This window comes from Pan paniscus, chromosome 1, assembly GCF_029289425.2.
Source record: "Pan paniscus chromosome 1, NHGRI_mPanPan1-v2.0_pri, whole genome shotgun sequence".
Taxonomy (NCBI): Eukaryota; Metazoa; Chordata; class Mammalia; order Primates; family Hominidae; genus Pan; species Pan paniscus.
Window position 1 is genome coordinate 138,219,946 of NC_073249.2, and position 18,716 is coordinate 138,238,661.

General features: G+C 35.4%; 1 protein-coding gene across 4 annotated transcripts in view; it reads right to left on the reverse strand.

Annotated features, from left to right (window-relative positions):
* Positions 1-18,716, reverse strand: part of PKN2 (protein kinase N2) — a 157,601-nt gene that overhangs the window by 85,239 nt on the left and 53,646 nt on the right. For all 4 annotated transcript variants that reach the window (XM_055116457.2, XM_003808386.5, XM_008960474.4 and 1 more), the window contains exon 2: positions 12,378-12,678. In XM_055116457.2, the coding sequence (XP_054972432.2) occupies positions 12,378-12,678 (301 nt within the window). The remainder of the gene's footprint in view (positions 1-12,377; positions 12,679-18,716) is intronic.

Genomic DNA, 18,716 nt, shown 5'->3' on the forward strand with positions numbered 1-18,716 from the left:
AGATGGGTTTGCTTCTCTTTCGCCTTCCACCATGACTGAAAGTTTTCTGAGGCCTCCCCAGAAGCCAAGCAGATGCCAGCATCATGTTTCCTGTACAGCCTGTGGAACCATAAGCCAATTAAAGCTCTTTTCTTTATAAATTACCCAGTCTCGGGTATTTCTTTACAGCAGTGCGAGAATAGACTAATAAAGATTGTATATATCCAATGAAAATATCTTTCAACAATGAAGACAAAATAAAAACATTATCAGACAAAGATGAAAGTGTTTTTCACAGACTTATTAAAAATTTTAAAATGCGAAAGGATGTACTCTGGGAAGAAGAAAAGTGATTCTAATTGGTAGGTCAAAAAAGAAATAACGAAGAACAGATAAAGTGGCTTAGAGTTGAGTGATTTTAAAGGACCACTATATAAACAAATAAAAAAGTCATGAAGGGCTTTTTAAAAAATATAATTACAATGGCAAAAACTGCAATTACTTTTGCATCAACCTAGTAAGACAGTAAAATATAAGCTAGGGTGTAGGCAAATAAAAGCATTCTAAGGAGTTCGAATTGTCTGAGAGATAAAAATAGCAATTAGACTACTGCCTTTGATAAGTATGCATGATGTACTATCTAAATGAATCAATTTCCAAAACAATCGAACTTTTAATAATTGATTCTTAAAAAATAGTCTAAAAATGACAAGAAAGAAAAAGAAACATTAAAGGCACAAAATAAGATACTAAATATAAACCCAAATGTAATAGTAATCATTTAAATAGGCTAAATGATCCAGGTAAAAGAGATTATTAGACAAGGTAAAAACAAATGAATAAAATAAATCCAACTATATGCTATTTTAAGAAACATATTTAAAACATGATACAGAAAAGCTGAAAGTAAGGAAATGGAAGAAAGGTATTCCACACAATCACTAACCTCAACCCACAACCTATATTAATAACAGACAAAAGATACTTTAAGGCAAAAAATACTTCAAGACAGAAAGATTACAGGTAAGTCATTTCATTTTAATAGAAGGTTCAATTCACCAGAAATATGCATCAATTCTAAATGTGTAGGTGTTCAATTAACGTGGAACAAAATAAAGAAAAAACTGGCAAATTTTTAAAAAATATAGCAAATCTGCATTCCACGAAATTTTAATACTGACAGTTCCAGCACAATTACAAATCACAAAGCTCAATCAGAAAAAAATTCACCACGAATGAGAAAAAAATTAGAGGACTAGCCTTGTAAAGATTTTACTTACTGTATTTATCCTATACAGATTGTGAAATAAGTATGTTAAATATGTAAAGCTAAATGCAAGGGGTATCAACTGGGACAAGAGACTATCCAAAATTACCAAGATTAACAAAATAGAAGCTCTAGCATTTAAAAAATGTAATAACAAAATTAGAAACACAATATTTGATAAAGAGTAAGTTTGATACAGGTGAAGAAACTATTCAAGAAATGGAGATAGATTTGAAGAAATTAATATGCATCTAAAGTTCCCAAAAAACTACGTAGAAGGAAAACAGGAGGTACAACATTCAAAGGGACAGAGGCTAACAATTTCCCATAATTGATGAAATACATACATTTCAGATTTAAGAAACCCAACAAATCCCAAGCAAATCAAATGAAATGAAATCTACGCCATTATACTCCAAGTCCAGAACACTGAAGACAAAGGATATCTTAAAAGAAACTAGATGATCTACATGGCTTCAACCATGAGACTGGCAGCTGTTTCCTCAACAAGAGTAGAATCCAGACAACCACGAAATAACAGTTTCTAAGTGCTGAAAGAAAATAGATGTCAACTTAGAATTGTATATAAAGGGGAAATCGTCTTTCTAAAGTATCTACTGTACTTTAGGAAGTACAAGAAAAAATCATTCTAGAAGGTAGGTCTGAGAAGCATGAAGAAATAGTGAACAAAGAAAATGATCAGCATGTGGGTAATTATAAACCAACAATGACTGTATAGAATGTTTAGATCTAATTTGTGGAATTGAAGCTAAAATGATATAAATAGAACATGACCAACAATAGCATGTAAGTATTCTAAGTTTATTACATAATATAGAAAGGTGATTTGCCATTCAATAATCTAGTTGACAAACAAACTATACAAGTTATTTTGGACAGAGGGAACTTAATACAGGGAACTAGTTATATCATATACAGCCAAGCATTATGCAAAGGACAACCCTGTGTACAAGTGGCAGAATTCCTCTTCTCAAAGAGGTTAGAGTCAGGTGTGTGTGTGTGTGTGTGTGTATGTGTAAATATATAATGTATGTATATATAAAAGGGACACCTTGTATGTACCTGTATGTATGTGTGTCTACACATACCAGAGTGTATGTGTGTATATATGAACATTTTCAAACATACTGCAAAGTTGAATTTTACACTGAGCACCTATATACCCATCACCTAGATTCTGCTAATCTACACACACACACGTGCCTAAGTATAGAGAGGTAAAAAGAGAGGTAAAAAAAGAAAACATAGGGATAGGGGAAAAAAATTAGAGCTGGGATTAGTAGCAGAAAAAGTTGAAATAATAGAGGCAGATGCCAGACCATTTGAAAGGCATCTCTACCATGCTACAAATTTGTACTGTATTCTGTAGCAAATGAAGATCCATTGGAAAGTTTAAATCAAGAAACTAACAGCACTGAATCCGAATTCTAGATTTAAAAAAATGCTGGCAGCAGTGTTTATGTTGAATTAAAGAAATACTGAACTTGTATGCTGTGGCAATAAAGATGAAGAAGAGATACAGATTTGAGACCTATTATCAGAGGTAGAATCTATAAGGCTTGGCGACTTACAAACTTACAATGAAGGTTGAAGGTGGGGAAAAAAGGTTTTAAAAAGTCAGGATTTACTTATAGATTACTGGGGTCATGCACTAACGGGGCAGAAAACACAGAGAAAAATTTAGAGATAGCTGTCCAAGAAAAGAAGAGTTCAATTTTAGACATGATAAGAGGCAAAGCCAACAGGACATCCAGGTAATATCCAAAAGGGTGGCTATAAACTATCAGATGAAGCCCAGAAAACACAGCCTAGCTGGAGATACAACTTTGGAAGTCACCAGAAAATAGGATATGATTAAAATTTCCTTAGGGATAAGATTTCCCAAGGCCAGAATAAGGAGTAAATACTGAATTTGTTAGCTTCCCCCAAAACGTGTAGAGCAATAAATAGATTGCTGTTTCTGGTGCTTTTAGTATTTTCTCTAAAACCACAACTCAGCAGTTGGCTTACAAGATGAAACAGAGTTCTAGAACACAGGAGCAATCCCGATCCTTCTTAGAGGACTTCTGACTACTTAAGGTCTAGCCTTACCCTGATTCCTTGATTGTGTTGGAGATTAGGAATATGGTTTAATTCTTGAGTCTTTACTTCTCAGACCCAGGAAAGCCTCCTCAGACTTTATTTTACATCCAAATGGGGTTTCATGTTCAAACTTAGATGGCCTTGGATACCTCATGCTTTTTCTCAAGCTATCAAAATGCCGTGTTCACAAAACACCCTAGATAGGGTACATATTGTCTGTCCCTCTCATTCTACAAATGAGAAAACCAAGGTCTCGACAGGTTCCAGGTGGTATACACCACACAACCATTTAATAGTGCAGCTGAATGACATCTCAGATGATATAACCTTTGGTCTTTATTTTATAGCAAGCTGGCTCTCTGTGTCCAAAATTCATAAAGTGGTGCTTGTATAGCCAGGATATCTGCTTACGAAACACTGTTTACTGCATTAAACAATTAAAGAGGAACTATACTAATAGCTGAAATAAACTTAGCCAAATCTAAATTAATAAGGTTAATATACAAAATCACTAGCTTACTATTTATCTATATTCTTAACATACTTCTTCCTATAAGTCTCTAAGTTACTATTTTAAAAATAAACTGCTCCAGAATCTTGCCATGTGTTACCATTATGTTAACTTTATACTTCTCCTAAAGTCCAACTTTCTTAAAGAAAGATACTTTACCTTTTACAGCCCTCTGGAACCTACTCAGGTTGTAACGAATGCTGAATAATTAAAGGAGGCTTAATTGGTTATTTTATATACTTGCGACAGCCCTTGTCATATATCACCAACTGAACTAATTTTGGTAAATATTTTATAACTAATACCACCTCTGGTTTAAGCTTTCTTAATATGTTACAGAAATAGGCAGGGGTAACACTGTGAGTTAGAATAATTTTTTTTTTTTTTTTTTTGAGACGGAGTCTCGCACTGTCGCCGGGCTGGAGTGCAATGGCTCGATCTCGGCTCACTGCAACTTCCACCTCCTGGGTTCACGTGATTGAGTTAGAATAATTTTTAAGGTAAAACAAGCAACCTAGGTATAAAAATTGCAGAACTGCCTCTATCTGAAATATCTTAATGTTTCAAAACTGCACCTATCATCTCCTAGTAGAGAAGACTTCTTCATTCTGTACATAACTCTGTACCTAGGGCATGCACTGTTCTTTTGTAAATTCTCCTTAAGATGGTGCTGCTCTATTTTTATTTCCTCTATGACAATAATGTATATTAACTACTACATACTTGTTAGACTGGTTAATAAAATATATTAACAATACCAAGTGCTGGAGAGAATGTGGAACAACTATAATTCTCATTCACTGATAGTGGGAATGAAAAATATCACTACTCTAGAATATATTTGGCAGTTTATTTCCTTCTTTTTAAAGACCAGGTCTTGCTCTGTTGCCCAGGCTGGAGTGGCATGATCATGGCTCAATGTAGCCTCAAACTCTCAGGCTCAAGTAATACTCCCACCTCAGCCTCCCAAGTAGCTGGGATTACAGGTGCACACCACCATACTTGGCTAATTTTTAAATTTTTTGTGGAGATGAAGTTTCACTATGTTGCTCAGGCTGGTCTCAAACTCCTGAGCTCAAACGATCCCCCCACCTCCACCTCCCAAAGTGCTGAGATTTTAGACATGAGCCACTGTGCCCAGCCATCTTCTTATAATGTTAAACATATGTTACCACATGACTCAGCAACCCTACTCTTCAGTATTTACCAAAGTGAACTGAAAACTTTATTCACACAAAAATCTGTACATGAATATTTATAGGAGCTTTACTGATAATTGCCAAAAATTGGAAAACCACCCTAACGTTCTTTGTGAATGGATAAATTATAGTACATTTATACAATCAACTATTACTCAGGAATAAAAAAATGAACTACTGATACACACAACAACTTGAAGGAATCTCAAAGGCAATATGCGGAGGGAAAAAATTCTCAAAAACTTATATACTTTATAATTCTATGTACATGGCATTCTTCAAAAGAGAACTATAGTGACAGAACAGGTCAGTGGTTGTCAGGGAATATAGAGGTGAAGAAGGGTGTGACTACGAAGAAAGAACATGAGGGAGATTTATAGGGCATTGGAACTATTCCTTTTTCTGAATGTGGTGGCAGTTAGATGAATTCATCTTAAAATTCATGGAAAGGTATACTAAAAATATATATACAATTTTACTACACGTTAACTTTTTTGGAAAATATATCATAAAAAGAATTCAAGTATTAGGGAATCTATACATTTAATCTCATGATTTTAAAGACGAGGAAACAAATCCAGGAGTGCAAAAGAGCAACTTACTAATGATCACACTATTTAAGTGGGCAGGGCAACAGTAAAAAAGAAAATTAAATCTTCATTTCTATTCATCCAAGACCACAAACTGTTCTTTAGTCATGAACAAAGTTCCCTCAATACAGATATATTTTAGGAATTTAGAAGAATTTGCTAAGATTAACCCCACAAAATCCCAATATTATTAGGTATATTATATTACTAAATTAGTAATTCCCTTCTGAATATTTCAAATATTAAAGAAAATATTCACCAAATTAATAAGTAAAAACCAATCTAAGTTTGGTGGGGTTTGAAAATATAAGAATGGTACAAGAAAAGGAAATAAGATGAAAACAGAGACTATACACTACCCAAATTATTATCTATACTTAATAAAATATTAAAAAATGTTCTTATAGTCTTCTTCAGTGATGACATACTTAAAGAAACCAAGATTCAGGAAACTGGATCTTTCTCAAACGAGTGTCAGGTTCCAACTAAGGCTTAGATTACTACTCCATTTTAGAGATCAGTAATCTTTTTTCATAAGGTACATTTAGCCTCAGCTAACCATCACTGTAATTTCCACATAGAATGACAACAATACCCCATTAAACTATTTTTATTTCTAATCAAACAAATTATATATTTATGGGGTATAATGTGATGTTTCATTACATTTATACATTGTAGAATGATCAAATTAGGCTAAGGTATCTATCACCTCAAATATTTATTTCTTCGCAGTGGGATTTAACAACCTTTCTTTTAGCTATTTTGAAATATACAATACATTGCTATTAACTATAGTCACCATGCTGTGTAATAGATCAACAGAACTTATTCCTCCTGTCTAACTAAAACTTTTTAACCTGTGACCAACAACTTCCTCTTTCCCATTTACCCATCCTCCCCCTCCCCAGTTCAAGCCTCTGGTAATCAGCATTCTCTTCTACGTCAATGAATTTGTCTTTTTAAGATTCCACACATAAGTGAGATCATTAGCTATTTGTCTTTCTGTGTCTGGTTTATTTCATTTAGCATAAGGTCCTCTAGGTTCATCCATGTTGTAAATGGCAGAATTTCCTACATCTTTAAGGCTGAATAGTATTGCACTGTGTTTATATACCATGTTTTAAAAATCCATTTGTCTGCTGATGGGCACTTCAGTTGTTTGGATATCTTGGCTATATAATGCTGGAATGAACATAGGAGTGCAGACATCTCTTCAACATGCTGATTTAAATTTCTTTGAATATATACCCAGAAGAGGAATTGCTGGATTGTAAAATAATCCTATTTTTAGTTTTCTCAGGAACCTCCACACTGTCTTCCAAAGTGGCCATACTAATGTTACAATACCACCAACAATGCACAAGGCTTCCCTTTTCTCCATATCCTTGCCATCACTTACCTTCCATTTTTTTGATAATAGCCAATCTAATACGCATGAGGTGGTATCTCATCGTGGTTTTAATTTGCATTTCTCTGATGGCTAGAGATACTGATCATTTTTTTCATATTATCTGTTGGCCATTTGTATGCCTTCTTTTGATAAATGTCTACTCAGGTCCTTTGCCCATTTTTTAAATAAGATTATTTCTTTTCCTTGAATTCAGTAGTTTGAGTTCCTTACTGACCCCTTATCCAATATATAATTTATAAATATTTTCTCCCATTCTTTGGGTTGTCTCTTCACTCTGCTAATTGTTTCCTCTGCTGTGCAGAAGTTTCCAATTTGATGCAAACCCATCTATCTATTTTTGCTTTTGCCTCTGCTTTTATCCAAGAAATCACTGCCTAGACCAATGTCATAGAGCTTTCCCTCTATATTTTCTTCTAGCAGTTTTATAGTTTCAGGACTGACATTTAAGTCTTATAAATGTATAAGGTAAGATAAAGGTATAAGGTATAAAGGTATAAGGTTTAAAGGTATAAGGTATAAAGGTATTACGTATAAGGGTAAGATAAAGGTTCATCTTCCTTCTTCTGCATGTCGATATCCAGTTTTCCCAACACCATTTATTGAAGACTGTCCAGTCCCCACCGTGTGTTCTTGGCAGCTTTGTCAAAAATCAATTGATTTGAATTGCGTGGGTTTATTTCTGGGCTCTCTTTTCTATTCCATTGGTTAATGAGTCTATTTTTATGTCATTATGATGCTGTTTAGATTACTATAGCTTTGTAATATTTTGGAATTTGGTAGTGTGATGCTTCTAGTTTTGTTCTTTTTGCTCAAGATGGTGTAGGGTCTTTTCTGATTCCATATAAATTTTAGGATTTCTTTTTCTATTTCTGTGAAGAACGATGTTGGGATTTTGATACGAATTACCTTGAATCTGTAGATCACATTGGGTAGTATGGACATTTTAACAATATTAAGTCTTCCAATTCATGAACACAGGAGATTTTTCCATTTATTTGTACCATCTTCAATTTCTTTCATCAATGTTTTATAGTTTTCTATATAGAGCTCTTTCAATTCTTGGTTAAATTTACTATGTATGTTTTATGCTATTAATGAGATTGTTTTCTTAATTTTATTCAGATATTATATAGTTAGTATATAGAAATGATACTGACTTTTGTATGCTGATTTTGTATCTTGCAACTTGACTGAATTCCTTTATTAGTCCTAACAGCTTTATGGTGGAGTCTTTAGAATTTTATACATATATGTAAGATTGTGTTGTTCACAAACAGACAATTTCACTTCTTCCTTTCCTATCTGTATATCTTTTATTTCTTTTTCTTGCCTAAGTGCTCTAGCTAGGGCTTAACAGTACTATGCTGAAAAGAAGTGTTGAGAGTGAGCATCCTGATCTTGTTCCTGATCTTAAAAGAAAAGCTTTCAGCTTTTCACCATTAAGTACAATGTTAGTTGTGGGCTTGTCATATATAGACCTTCTTGTGTTGAGAAACATTTCTTCTATACCTAATTTGTTCATAGAATTTTTATCACGAAAAAATGTTGAATTTTCTTAAATGCTTTTTCTGCTCCTATGGGGATACTCTTATGGGCAAAAATCATATGATCATCTTTAAAGTATTTAGAAGATGAACAAGAAGCTCAGAGTATCATGGGCATGATGAGAAAATAAAAAATTCATTTCCTACTACTCTTAAGAATAAATGAATACATTTATTTTATAAATAACTTTCTCAAACAATCAGACCTTGACATTACAATAAGGAATATTTCAGAGTTTTATAGTTTAAAAGTTCATCTGATAAAAATCCTTATTTTACAAACAAGAAACTGAAGATTCAGAGATTATTATTACAGAGGTGAATTAAGAACAAGTCCCTAGCCGGGCAGGATGGCTCATGCCTGTAATCCCAGCACTTTGGGAAGCCGAGGTGGGCGGATCAACAAAGTAAAGAGATCAAGACCATCCTGGCCAACGTGATGAAACCCTGCCTCTACTAAAAATACAAAAATTAGCTGGCTGTGGTGGCATGGAGCCTGTAGTGCCAGCTACTTGGGAGGCTGAGGCAGGAGAATCACTTGAACCCGGCAGGCGGAGGTTGCAGTGAGCTGAGATGGCACCACTGCACTCCAGCCTGGTGACAGAGGGAGACGCCGTCTCAAAAACAAACAAAAAAACAGAAGTCCCCTAACCACTTAGACAGTAATGATTTACACAATGCAGACTTAAATTTTGTCCCTCTTTCCTTCAGTCATTTGTTCTGCTTACTAAGCTTATGTACCCACAAGACAACAGGAATTAGTCAAACACTTCTGTTATAAATCCACTCATACCTTTCAGAACTGAAAGCAAAGCACAATGTCCTTGAAATCTTCTCGCCAGATCTAATCTAAAATAAATTCATGGGATTACCTTAGTGTGCAAGGTAAAACATCTAAAATTTTATGGCAAACTGACCTAAAATTAATGACATTAATTTTAATCCTCTATGTTGTGGTTGTTGCTTTTTACATTGTTAAGTTAGTAAAATGGAAAAAAGAGAAAATGACTTATTACCAAGTTGTGTAAATATGCCATTTGCAAACAGAATTTTTTAAATAAAATAAAAATTTGACGAACTTATCAAGTTTATTCTAAACAAACTGAAGTATTAAGAAGTCACAGTATAAAGTTATATTTCATATATCATCTGCCCTCCAATTATCTGAAATGTCAGTATTAAAAATGGTCAGTATAAAAAGTTTCTGGCTTTATCATAAAACTTTTAAGTCTTTGTTTTCTAAGTTATTTAATGTTTCAAGTGTCATAATAATTAGGCTTTGATACTAATTCTAAAGACTAATATAAGATGCGATTTGCTGGGTGTTTTTCTATTTTGAGATATAATATTCCCAAGTAAGCATCTACTATGTTTCAGTTTCTGTAATAAGCCTTGAAAATAGATGAGTGAACACATGTCCCTCCCTTCAAGGAGGAGACAGTTTAGTGATATAACATGTACAGAAATACATTACAATGCAACAATGAATGGACAAAGTAGCACAGAGAAGATAAAGCAGAGAATGTCATGGAAGGTTTTATGGTAATACCTAAAAATTGTTTTTTAAGGGTGAACAGGAATTTGATAGGACTTAAAGGAGGTAATTTCTTTATATAAAACAGTAGGAAAGACAAATTCAATCTAAAGTGATAGAAGATGGATCAGCGGGTTCCTATGGCCAGGGTTGGGGATCATGGGTTAGCTGGGAAGGAATATACGAGAACCACTGAAGTGATGAAAATGTTCTAGATCGATTGTAGAGATGGTTAGCTGGGTGCACACACACAATTGTTAAAAATCATTAAATCATGTACTTAAAATACGTGCATTTTGTCATATGTAATTTATACTTCAATAAACCTTTTATTTTTGAGACAGAATCACTCTCTGTTGCCCAGGCTGGAGGGCAGTGGCACGATCTTGGCTCAACACAACCTCTGCTTCCTGGGTTTAAGCAATTTTCATGCCTCAGCCTTCCGAGTAGCTGGAACTACAGGCACACGCCACCACGTCGACTAATTTTCGTATTTTTAGTAGAGACAGGGTTTCACCATGTTGGCCAGGTTAGTCTTGAACTCCTGGCCTCAAGTGATCCGACTGCCTCGGCCTCCCAAAGTGCTAGGATTATAGGCACGAGCCACTGCACCCAGCCACAATAAAGTTAACTTTTATAAAACGAATGGGGAAACCAAATGGGCTCCTCGTGATGATAAAACTCTTCTATATCCCAGCAAATCACAAGGTAGTTATCAGTATTCTGTGAGGAGGAAAATTTCTCTAAATAAACAGCTCCAGTGCTGTTTCTTATTTTAGACCGCTCCTAAAGATGTAACAGGCAAAAAAAAATGAAGAGTTTGGCAGAGTTCCATGGAACAGGCTATTTCTAAGTTTATATAATATTACCAAAAACAGCATTTTCATAATACATTATTTCCATTTATAACATAATTATCGAGTGTGTAAGAATACTAGATGAAGAGCTGAAGCGTTCTTTTTAACTAGATTGGTGATTCTGAAAAAACTAATTTGCATCTTTGGGATTATTTCAATCTAAAATTAGAAGATGGATTTCCTATTATTTCTTTCATTTTAAAGTTTCGATTATTCTTACAAGGTTGAAATCTCTACACAGAGAGCCTCCTAATAAAAGCCCTAAATCCCAGATGTTGAAAGTGATGTCGAAAAACAAGTTTTAAAAAGAACACTAAATATCAGTAGTGTTTTCTGCAACTTTTGAGAGGGTAAAAATTTAAGGTTCTTAGCCAAATTTATGTATTTTCTTAATCAAAATTAAAATTACTTACATCTATTATTTATTAGCTAATCACACACGTTCTTCTAAATTTTCTACCATGCTATAGGTGTATTACTCTATACACTCTCACACTCTTTCTTTGCAAATAAAAAAATTGACAGTTATAGAGATTGATAATGTCTTGAGGCCTTGGCTTAAACTTAAACATAAGTTTTTGTATGAAAAGTTATAGAAAGACTATACATACTGATGGGTGAATATTGGCACAAATATAGAATTTTTTATCTGGAAGGATATACAACAAAAAGTAATGTTACCTTTAAGGAGACGGTCTAAGAAAGAAAGAGGTGGGTTTTCAATCTTTATTTTCTGTACCATTAAAAAAATTCCAACATAAATATTTATTAATTCTATTGTTTAAAAATTATGTTTTTATATTGAAATCATAGGTTATATTTTCCTCTTATTTTCTATACTTAAAGAAAATAAAAGTAATGTGTAACAGTTTTTTCTATTATGTTTTTCTTTTTTGAACACTATGCCTAGTAGTTTACTTGTTAATTCAGTTGCTTAGAGCACAAAGAATGAAGGCCATAGGTTTGACTAATTACATTTGCAAATAATAAAACTATCTCTTGTTCAAAGAACACAGTTTTAACTTTAAGTCAGCTGGCAAACTTGTGCTGTTGATTACAGGATGAATCACGTAAAAGCATGTGATTGACTCAATACAAAACATTAATACTGGAGACTCACTCTAAGTAACGTCCTACTGACAGAGAGTAAGAGAGAATACATTAGGGTTATTAAATTCTAAGTAAACATTTCAATTTCCATACCTATCAACTCCTGCCCTTCTAAACAGAATATAAATAAGACCTTAACCAAAAGAGAAAAAGTCTTTCTACTTTCAGAAAAGCTAAAAACTATTCATGTCCCAAAACTTACTATTTTCTAAAAGGATACATTTTTTTATTAATATACCATATAAACATCAAATAAAGCACTACTATACCTGTAATATCTTCTGGATCTGATACAACAATATGTGCATTTAATTCCTGCAGCTTGTGATGTAGTTCTTCTAATTTTTTATTTGATTTTTTCAAAATGTTGTCTACATAAGCCAAACTTTTTTTATCTGTTGTGACTTTCCTCAGATTTTCAGCTCCTTCTTTGATTTTCAGTTCTTTCCTTATTTCTCTCTTAATTCGATCCTTGATATCATCCAATTTCTGCTGCACCATTGTATCTGAAAAGTCTAATTTTTGAACAGCACTCACATTCTCAGAAAACGGAAGACTTCGGGAATCCCCCTACAGAAAAAATAAACATACAAATGTGGGAGTTTAGGAGAGTTGGCTGCTCAGTAAATATGCAGTGTTTTCAGCCTAAGAGAGTCTTTCTTGATTACATTACATTTAACTATATTTAATTATCTCCTTAATAAGCAATAGACCAACTACTTACTTTTATTATAACCATACAAAATCATAAATTCAAGAACTCACTGGCCACTCACTAAGTAGCATTACTTGACAAATACATTTATATTAAAATAAAGTGAACACATCTACACACAAAGGCTGTGTAAAGATAGCAGATTTTGGTATCTTAGGAACCCAGGTTAGATCCCAACCCCTACACTGTGAACCTTGAGCAAGTTACTTAACTTTTCAAATACTCAGTTTTAATAGTCTACAAAATCTAAATAATAATAGTAGCCACCTTTTAGAGATACTGTGATAATTCATAAATATTGTAAATGAAGTTCTAAATACAAGTACTGGGTCACTGCAGTCATTTAATAAATAAAAAGTATTATTAAATTCTATAGGTAAACACTAAAAGCCCAGACTTCATCACTACATAATATATTTATGTAACAAAACTGCACTTGTATCCCTTAAATTTATACAAATAAAAAAATTCAATAGGTGAATAATTTTATCTTCTGTAAGAAACTTCTTAAAAATAAATGAACATTGGCAAAATAGATACCTTTATGACCACTTTTTAGTTAATGAATTAAATGTACTAGGGCTTGGGAAAACTATATTCAGATTTCCATTTATACAGTTGTTCTTTGGTATGTGTGGGAGGTTGGTTCCAGGATCCCACATATACCACAATCTAAAGATGACCAAGTCACTTATATAAAACGGTGTGGTATTTGCATATAATCTAAATACACACCCCATACTTTAATCTCTAGTTATTTATAATACACAATACAAGTGGTATGTAAATAGTTGCTATGCTGTATTATTTGTATTATTTTTTATTTGTTTTTTTCCCTAATACTTTCAATCTGCAATTGGTTGAATCTGCAGATGTTGAATCCACAGATATGAATGGCCAACTGTATACTTCAAGGCTAAGTACTCCAATTGGTAATTTGGTTGACTCAGTACAAAAGCATCATTACTTGAGAACACCTCTAAATTGTGTTCTATTGATGGAAGCTAAGACAATACACAGTACAGTCACCTTAAAATGAAAATCCAATCAGTTAAGCACAGCTACTCTATATTTACAACAACTAAAGTTATGCTCTAGCTATTTCTATATCATTTACTGTTTCAAAGTCCATTACTATAATACCATTGGATTTAAAATGTTTAAATTCTGAAACACAAGAAACCAAAGATAATGGTCACCTCTGGGGAGGAGATTTGAGTTTATGAAGGACATGGAAAAGAAAAAGACACACTGTGCAGCCTTTTTGTACCTTTGAATCACAGACCTAATTAATGCAAAGATTTTAATTTTTTGAGAATTCCTCACACCCATATAAATAAGTTGATGCAAGTACTTTCTACATTCATTCTTAATTTCTAAAAATTATGTATCATGCAAAATAGTGAAAAGGGTGAGCTTATGGGTGATATGGGATCTCGTCTTGGTTTTCATATCAATTTACCTTGTGCCTGCAGGTATATTATGCAAAATATGAAGTAGTTCATTTCTATAAATCTCTTTTTTTTTTTTTCTGGTAGAGATGGGATTTTGCCATGTTGTCCAGGCTGATCTCAAACTCTTGGCCTAAGTGATCCTCCCACCTTGACGTCCCAAAGTGCTGGGTTTACACAGGCATGAAACACGTGCCCAGCCTGTTTCTAGCTAAGAATTCCTTTGAAACGCCAACAAAAAATAGTACAAAGAAAATTTCATGTTGTTATGTATACTTACCAGGTTCCACGGATCGTAGGTTAAGAATTCCTAAAATAGGTAATCTACACCTGTTAGAAGTTGTATTTCTGATCTGTCACTATACAGATAAACAATGATCTTCTGCCTGAGCCAAAATACTGTCTTGATTTTTCAGTATTTATAATGGAATATAAGTCCTACAATCCATTTGGTTTCCAAAGTTTAAGTGTCTATCCTTGGCAAGTTGTCAACAACACTAGCACATGTCTATTGTCAAAGAATAAAATCCCAAATTCATATTGTCTAGTTTCAGGTAAAGTGGACTGAGGCAAAAAATGCTTAGATAAAAAATAGTTTAAGCTAGTTCCATTCCTCCAAATATTTTTGTTTCAATCCTTACACATTTATCAGAAAACACTTTATGAACTGCTTTCGCAGATTTGTTCTTTAATATTATGTCCAAAGCCAGAGGTCTGCAAAATTTCCTTGTTCATGGTACTCTTAGTATCTCAGGAAATTATTCCTTATTTCTCATAGGCCAGAAGAAATACCTAACACTTTCGTTTACTGCCTACTTCAACTCCCATTTCTTTCCACTTTGTTCCTTAAACTCCAATCATATCAAATTATAAAACTTTACTTCAAGAAATCATCTCTCTTGGCTCAGCCACTAAGCATGCTTCACCTTTGGTAAGCACCATCTCTCCTTTGTCCTGCAGTTATCTCTTTCAAGTATCTTCTTGGCCCTGTTAACTTTTACTTTGTTTCAAAGATCAAGAACAACTCTTGCTGGGAAATAATTTCCTGTCCAAAGCCTTTCTTTAGAATTTAGTTGAATGCCTCTCCTGTGTGCTCTGATATTGTGTACCTTATTGAAACAATTACCCCTTTTTTTTATCTGACCACTCTTCAAAGACTATGAGCAATTTGAGGGCAGGGCTTATGCTTGGCAGATTAGTTTGGTTTTTTTTGTTTGTTTGTTTTTTAATGACTTGTCCATTATGTTATTTAATATTCTTCCTTTACAATTAAGGAAAACCTGCCACTGCTGAGGAACTCATGCTTCCCTCTATCTGATAAAGAGAATTTGGAGAAGAGGCAGAGTCAAGATGGCTGAATAAGACTCTCCAGCGATTGACTCCCCACAGAAACATAAATTTGAACATGATCTATGCATGAAAGTAACTTCGCAAGAGCCAAGGAACCAGATCAGAGATGACCATATCTGGTTTTAGCATTACTAAGAAAAGATCAACTGAAGAGGGTAGGAAAGACAGAGGTGCAATGCCTGAATCACCTCTCCCCCAACTATAAGCACAGCACAGAGAGAGACACAGCCCACTTGGGGTAAGGAGAGAGAAGTGAGTGCAGGACTTTTGACTTGTAGCTCAGCACTGGGCCTGCCGTGGTGAAACCCAACACCAGGCAGAACCCCATGCCCCTTAACCCCAGACCAAGCTAGGCAGACAAGGACCCATCCTGATACTATGTGGAAACCTGTGGCCTTAGTATGACAGACTTGTGTTCTGGCATCTACAGTAGCCTCAAGCCATGAGTGAACTTCAGCAGCAGGAAGGCTACAGTGGTATGGGCCTGGTTGGTGCCCTGGGGATGTAGTAGTCCTGGTGGCAGGACTGGGACCCCATTATCCTTCTTCCAACCCTAGGCAGCACAGCTTGGAGAGTGCCTCCATCTACTGGGGGAAAAAGAGGGATACAAAAGCAGTACTTTGATCTTGACTCAGTGACAAGTCTGCCATGGTAAAACTCCACACTGGGCAAAATCTGATGGCCCACTGATCCCAGGCTGGCACCCAAAGACCGTGCCTCTGAACTCACTTCAGTGTCAGGCAGAGAGACATGGCCTCGGTGGAATAGACTCAGGGGTACATCACTACTGTCTGTCTGCAGTGGACTTGAGCCACAAATAAACCTCAGCAGCAGGCAGGCTATAGTTCCATGGGTCTTGGGCATATCCCTGTGCTGTGCTTGTCTTGGCAGCTATGGTTTTCAGGTGTGAGCTAGCATTACGGTGGCCGTCCTGGCCACAATACTGCCTGCTCCACCCCTTCCCTCAACCCCAGGCAGCACAGTGTGGAGACACTGATGCTTGAAAGAATGAGAGGGGAACAGGTACACAATGTTGCTTTGGAGCATGCCATGGTGAGGCCCAAGCACTGAGCAGAGTGACACAGTGCCTAACGTGTCCTGGCCCCAGTGGAAACTCACACACCCAGCGAGACAAACTACCCTCCAGTCTCTCCCCTAGTCAATCTGGGCCAGAACACAAACCAACTGTGAATTCACTGCAAACCTGGGCTTACAGTGCCATCTAGTGCTGAAACAGTGATAGTGGCCAAGGGCTCAAAGAACACAATAATCGCCCTGCTTAGAATTTCTGGAAGAACAGGAACAAACCACCACCAGGCTTTGAATGGGGAATAAACAGCTAATCCCTCAATGTTCAGATGTCAGGGCAGGCCAAAGGCATGAAGAATATTCAGGGGTCGGGCACAGTGGCTCACGCCAACAACTGGGAGGCTAAGGTGGGTGGATTACCTAAGGTCAGGAGTTTGAGACCAGTCTGTCCAACATGGTAAAACCCTGTCTCTACTAAAAATATAAAAATTAGCCAGGAGTGGAAGTACATGCCTGTAATCTCAGCTACTCAGGAGGCTACGGTTGGAGAACCGCTTGAACCTGAGAGGCAGAGGCTGCAGAGAGCCGAGATCATTCCACTGCACTCCAGCCTGGGCAACAGAGTGAGTGAGACTCTGTCTCAAAAAAAAAAAAATTTTAAGAAAGCATTCAGGAACCACAATTTCATGAAACAAACAAAATAAGGCACCAGGAAACAACCCTAAAGTGATGGAGATGTGTGATGTCTCAGAGAATTCAAAAGAGCTGTTTTAAGGAAACTCAATGAACTTCAATAAAACACAGGGGAAGAATCCAGGAACTTATCAGAGAAACATGAGAGATTAAACAAACTGAAATCCTGGAGCTGAAAAATACGATGAACAAAATGAATGCAGTAGAGAATATCAACAGCAGAATCTATCAGATACAAAAATCTGAGCTTGAAGACAAGCTATTTGAAAACACATAGCTGGAGGAGAAACAATTAAAAAAAGGGTAAAAGGGAATGAAGAAGTTTACAGAACAATGCAACAGTATCAAAAGAGCAAATATTTGGGTTACTGGGCTTCAAGAGGGAATTGAGAATGACAAATGGGAAGAAAGCTTATTCAAAGAGATAATAACACAAAACTTCCCAAAACTAGAGAAAGATACAAATTATCCAGGTACAGAAAGGTCAAAGGTTACCAATCAGATACAGCCCAAATAAGTGTACCCCAAGAAATACCATAATCAAATTCTCAAAGATCAAAGACAAAAAGATTTTGAAAGCAACAAAAGAAGCAAATAACATATAAGGAAGTCCCAATCTGTCTAGCAATAGACTTCTCAGCAGAAACCTTATAAGTCAGGATGAGTGAGATGATATATTCAAATTGCTAAAGAAAAAAAAAGATTGGGGGGGGGGGGTGGGCTGTCAACCAAGAATACTGTACCCAGCACAGCTATCCTTTAGAAATAAAGCAGAGATAAAGACTTTGCCAGACAAATGAAAGCTAAGAGAATTTATTATCATCAGATATGTCTTACAAGAAATGTTAAAAAAAAATAGGCCAGGAACAATGGTTCACATCTGTAATCTCAGCCCTTTGGGTGGCCACGGTGGAAGGACTGCTTGAGCTCAGGAGCTCAAGGCCTTGGGTGGCATACCAAGACTTTGACTCTACTAAAAATGAAAATTAAAAAATCAGCTGGGTGTGGTGGCGTGTGGCTGTAGTCCCAGATACTTGGGAGGCTGGGGTGGGAGGATCATTCAAGTCCATGAGATCAAGACTGCAGTGAGCCATGATCGCACCACCGCCCTCTAGCCTGAAGGACAGAGTGAGACCCTGTCTCGAACATACAAGCAAACAAAAAATGCTAAAAACAGTTCTTTAAATGCAGAAAGAGACTCTAATGTGTAACAAGAAAACATCTTAAAGGTATAAAACTCACTAGTAAGTATACTGGAAGACGGAATACTATAATACTATAAATGTGATACATAAAGCACTTGTATCTTTAATATGAAGGCTAAAAGACAAAACTATTAAATAATAACTATTTTAATTTGCCAAGAGATG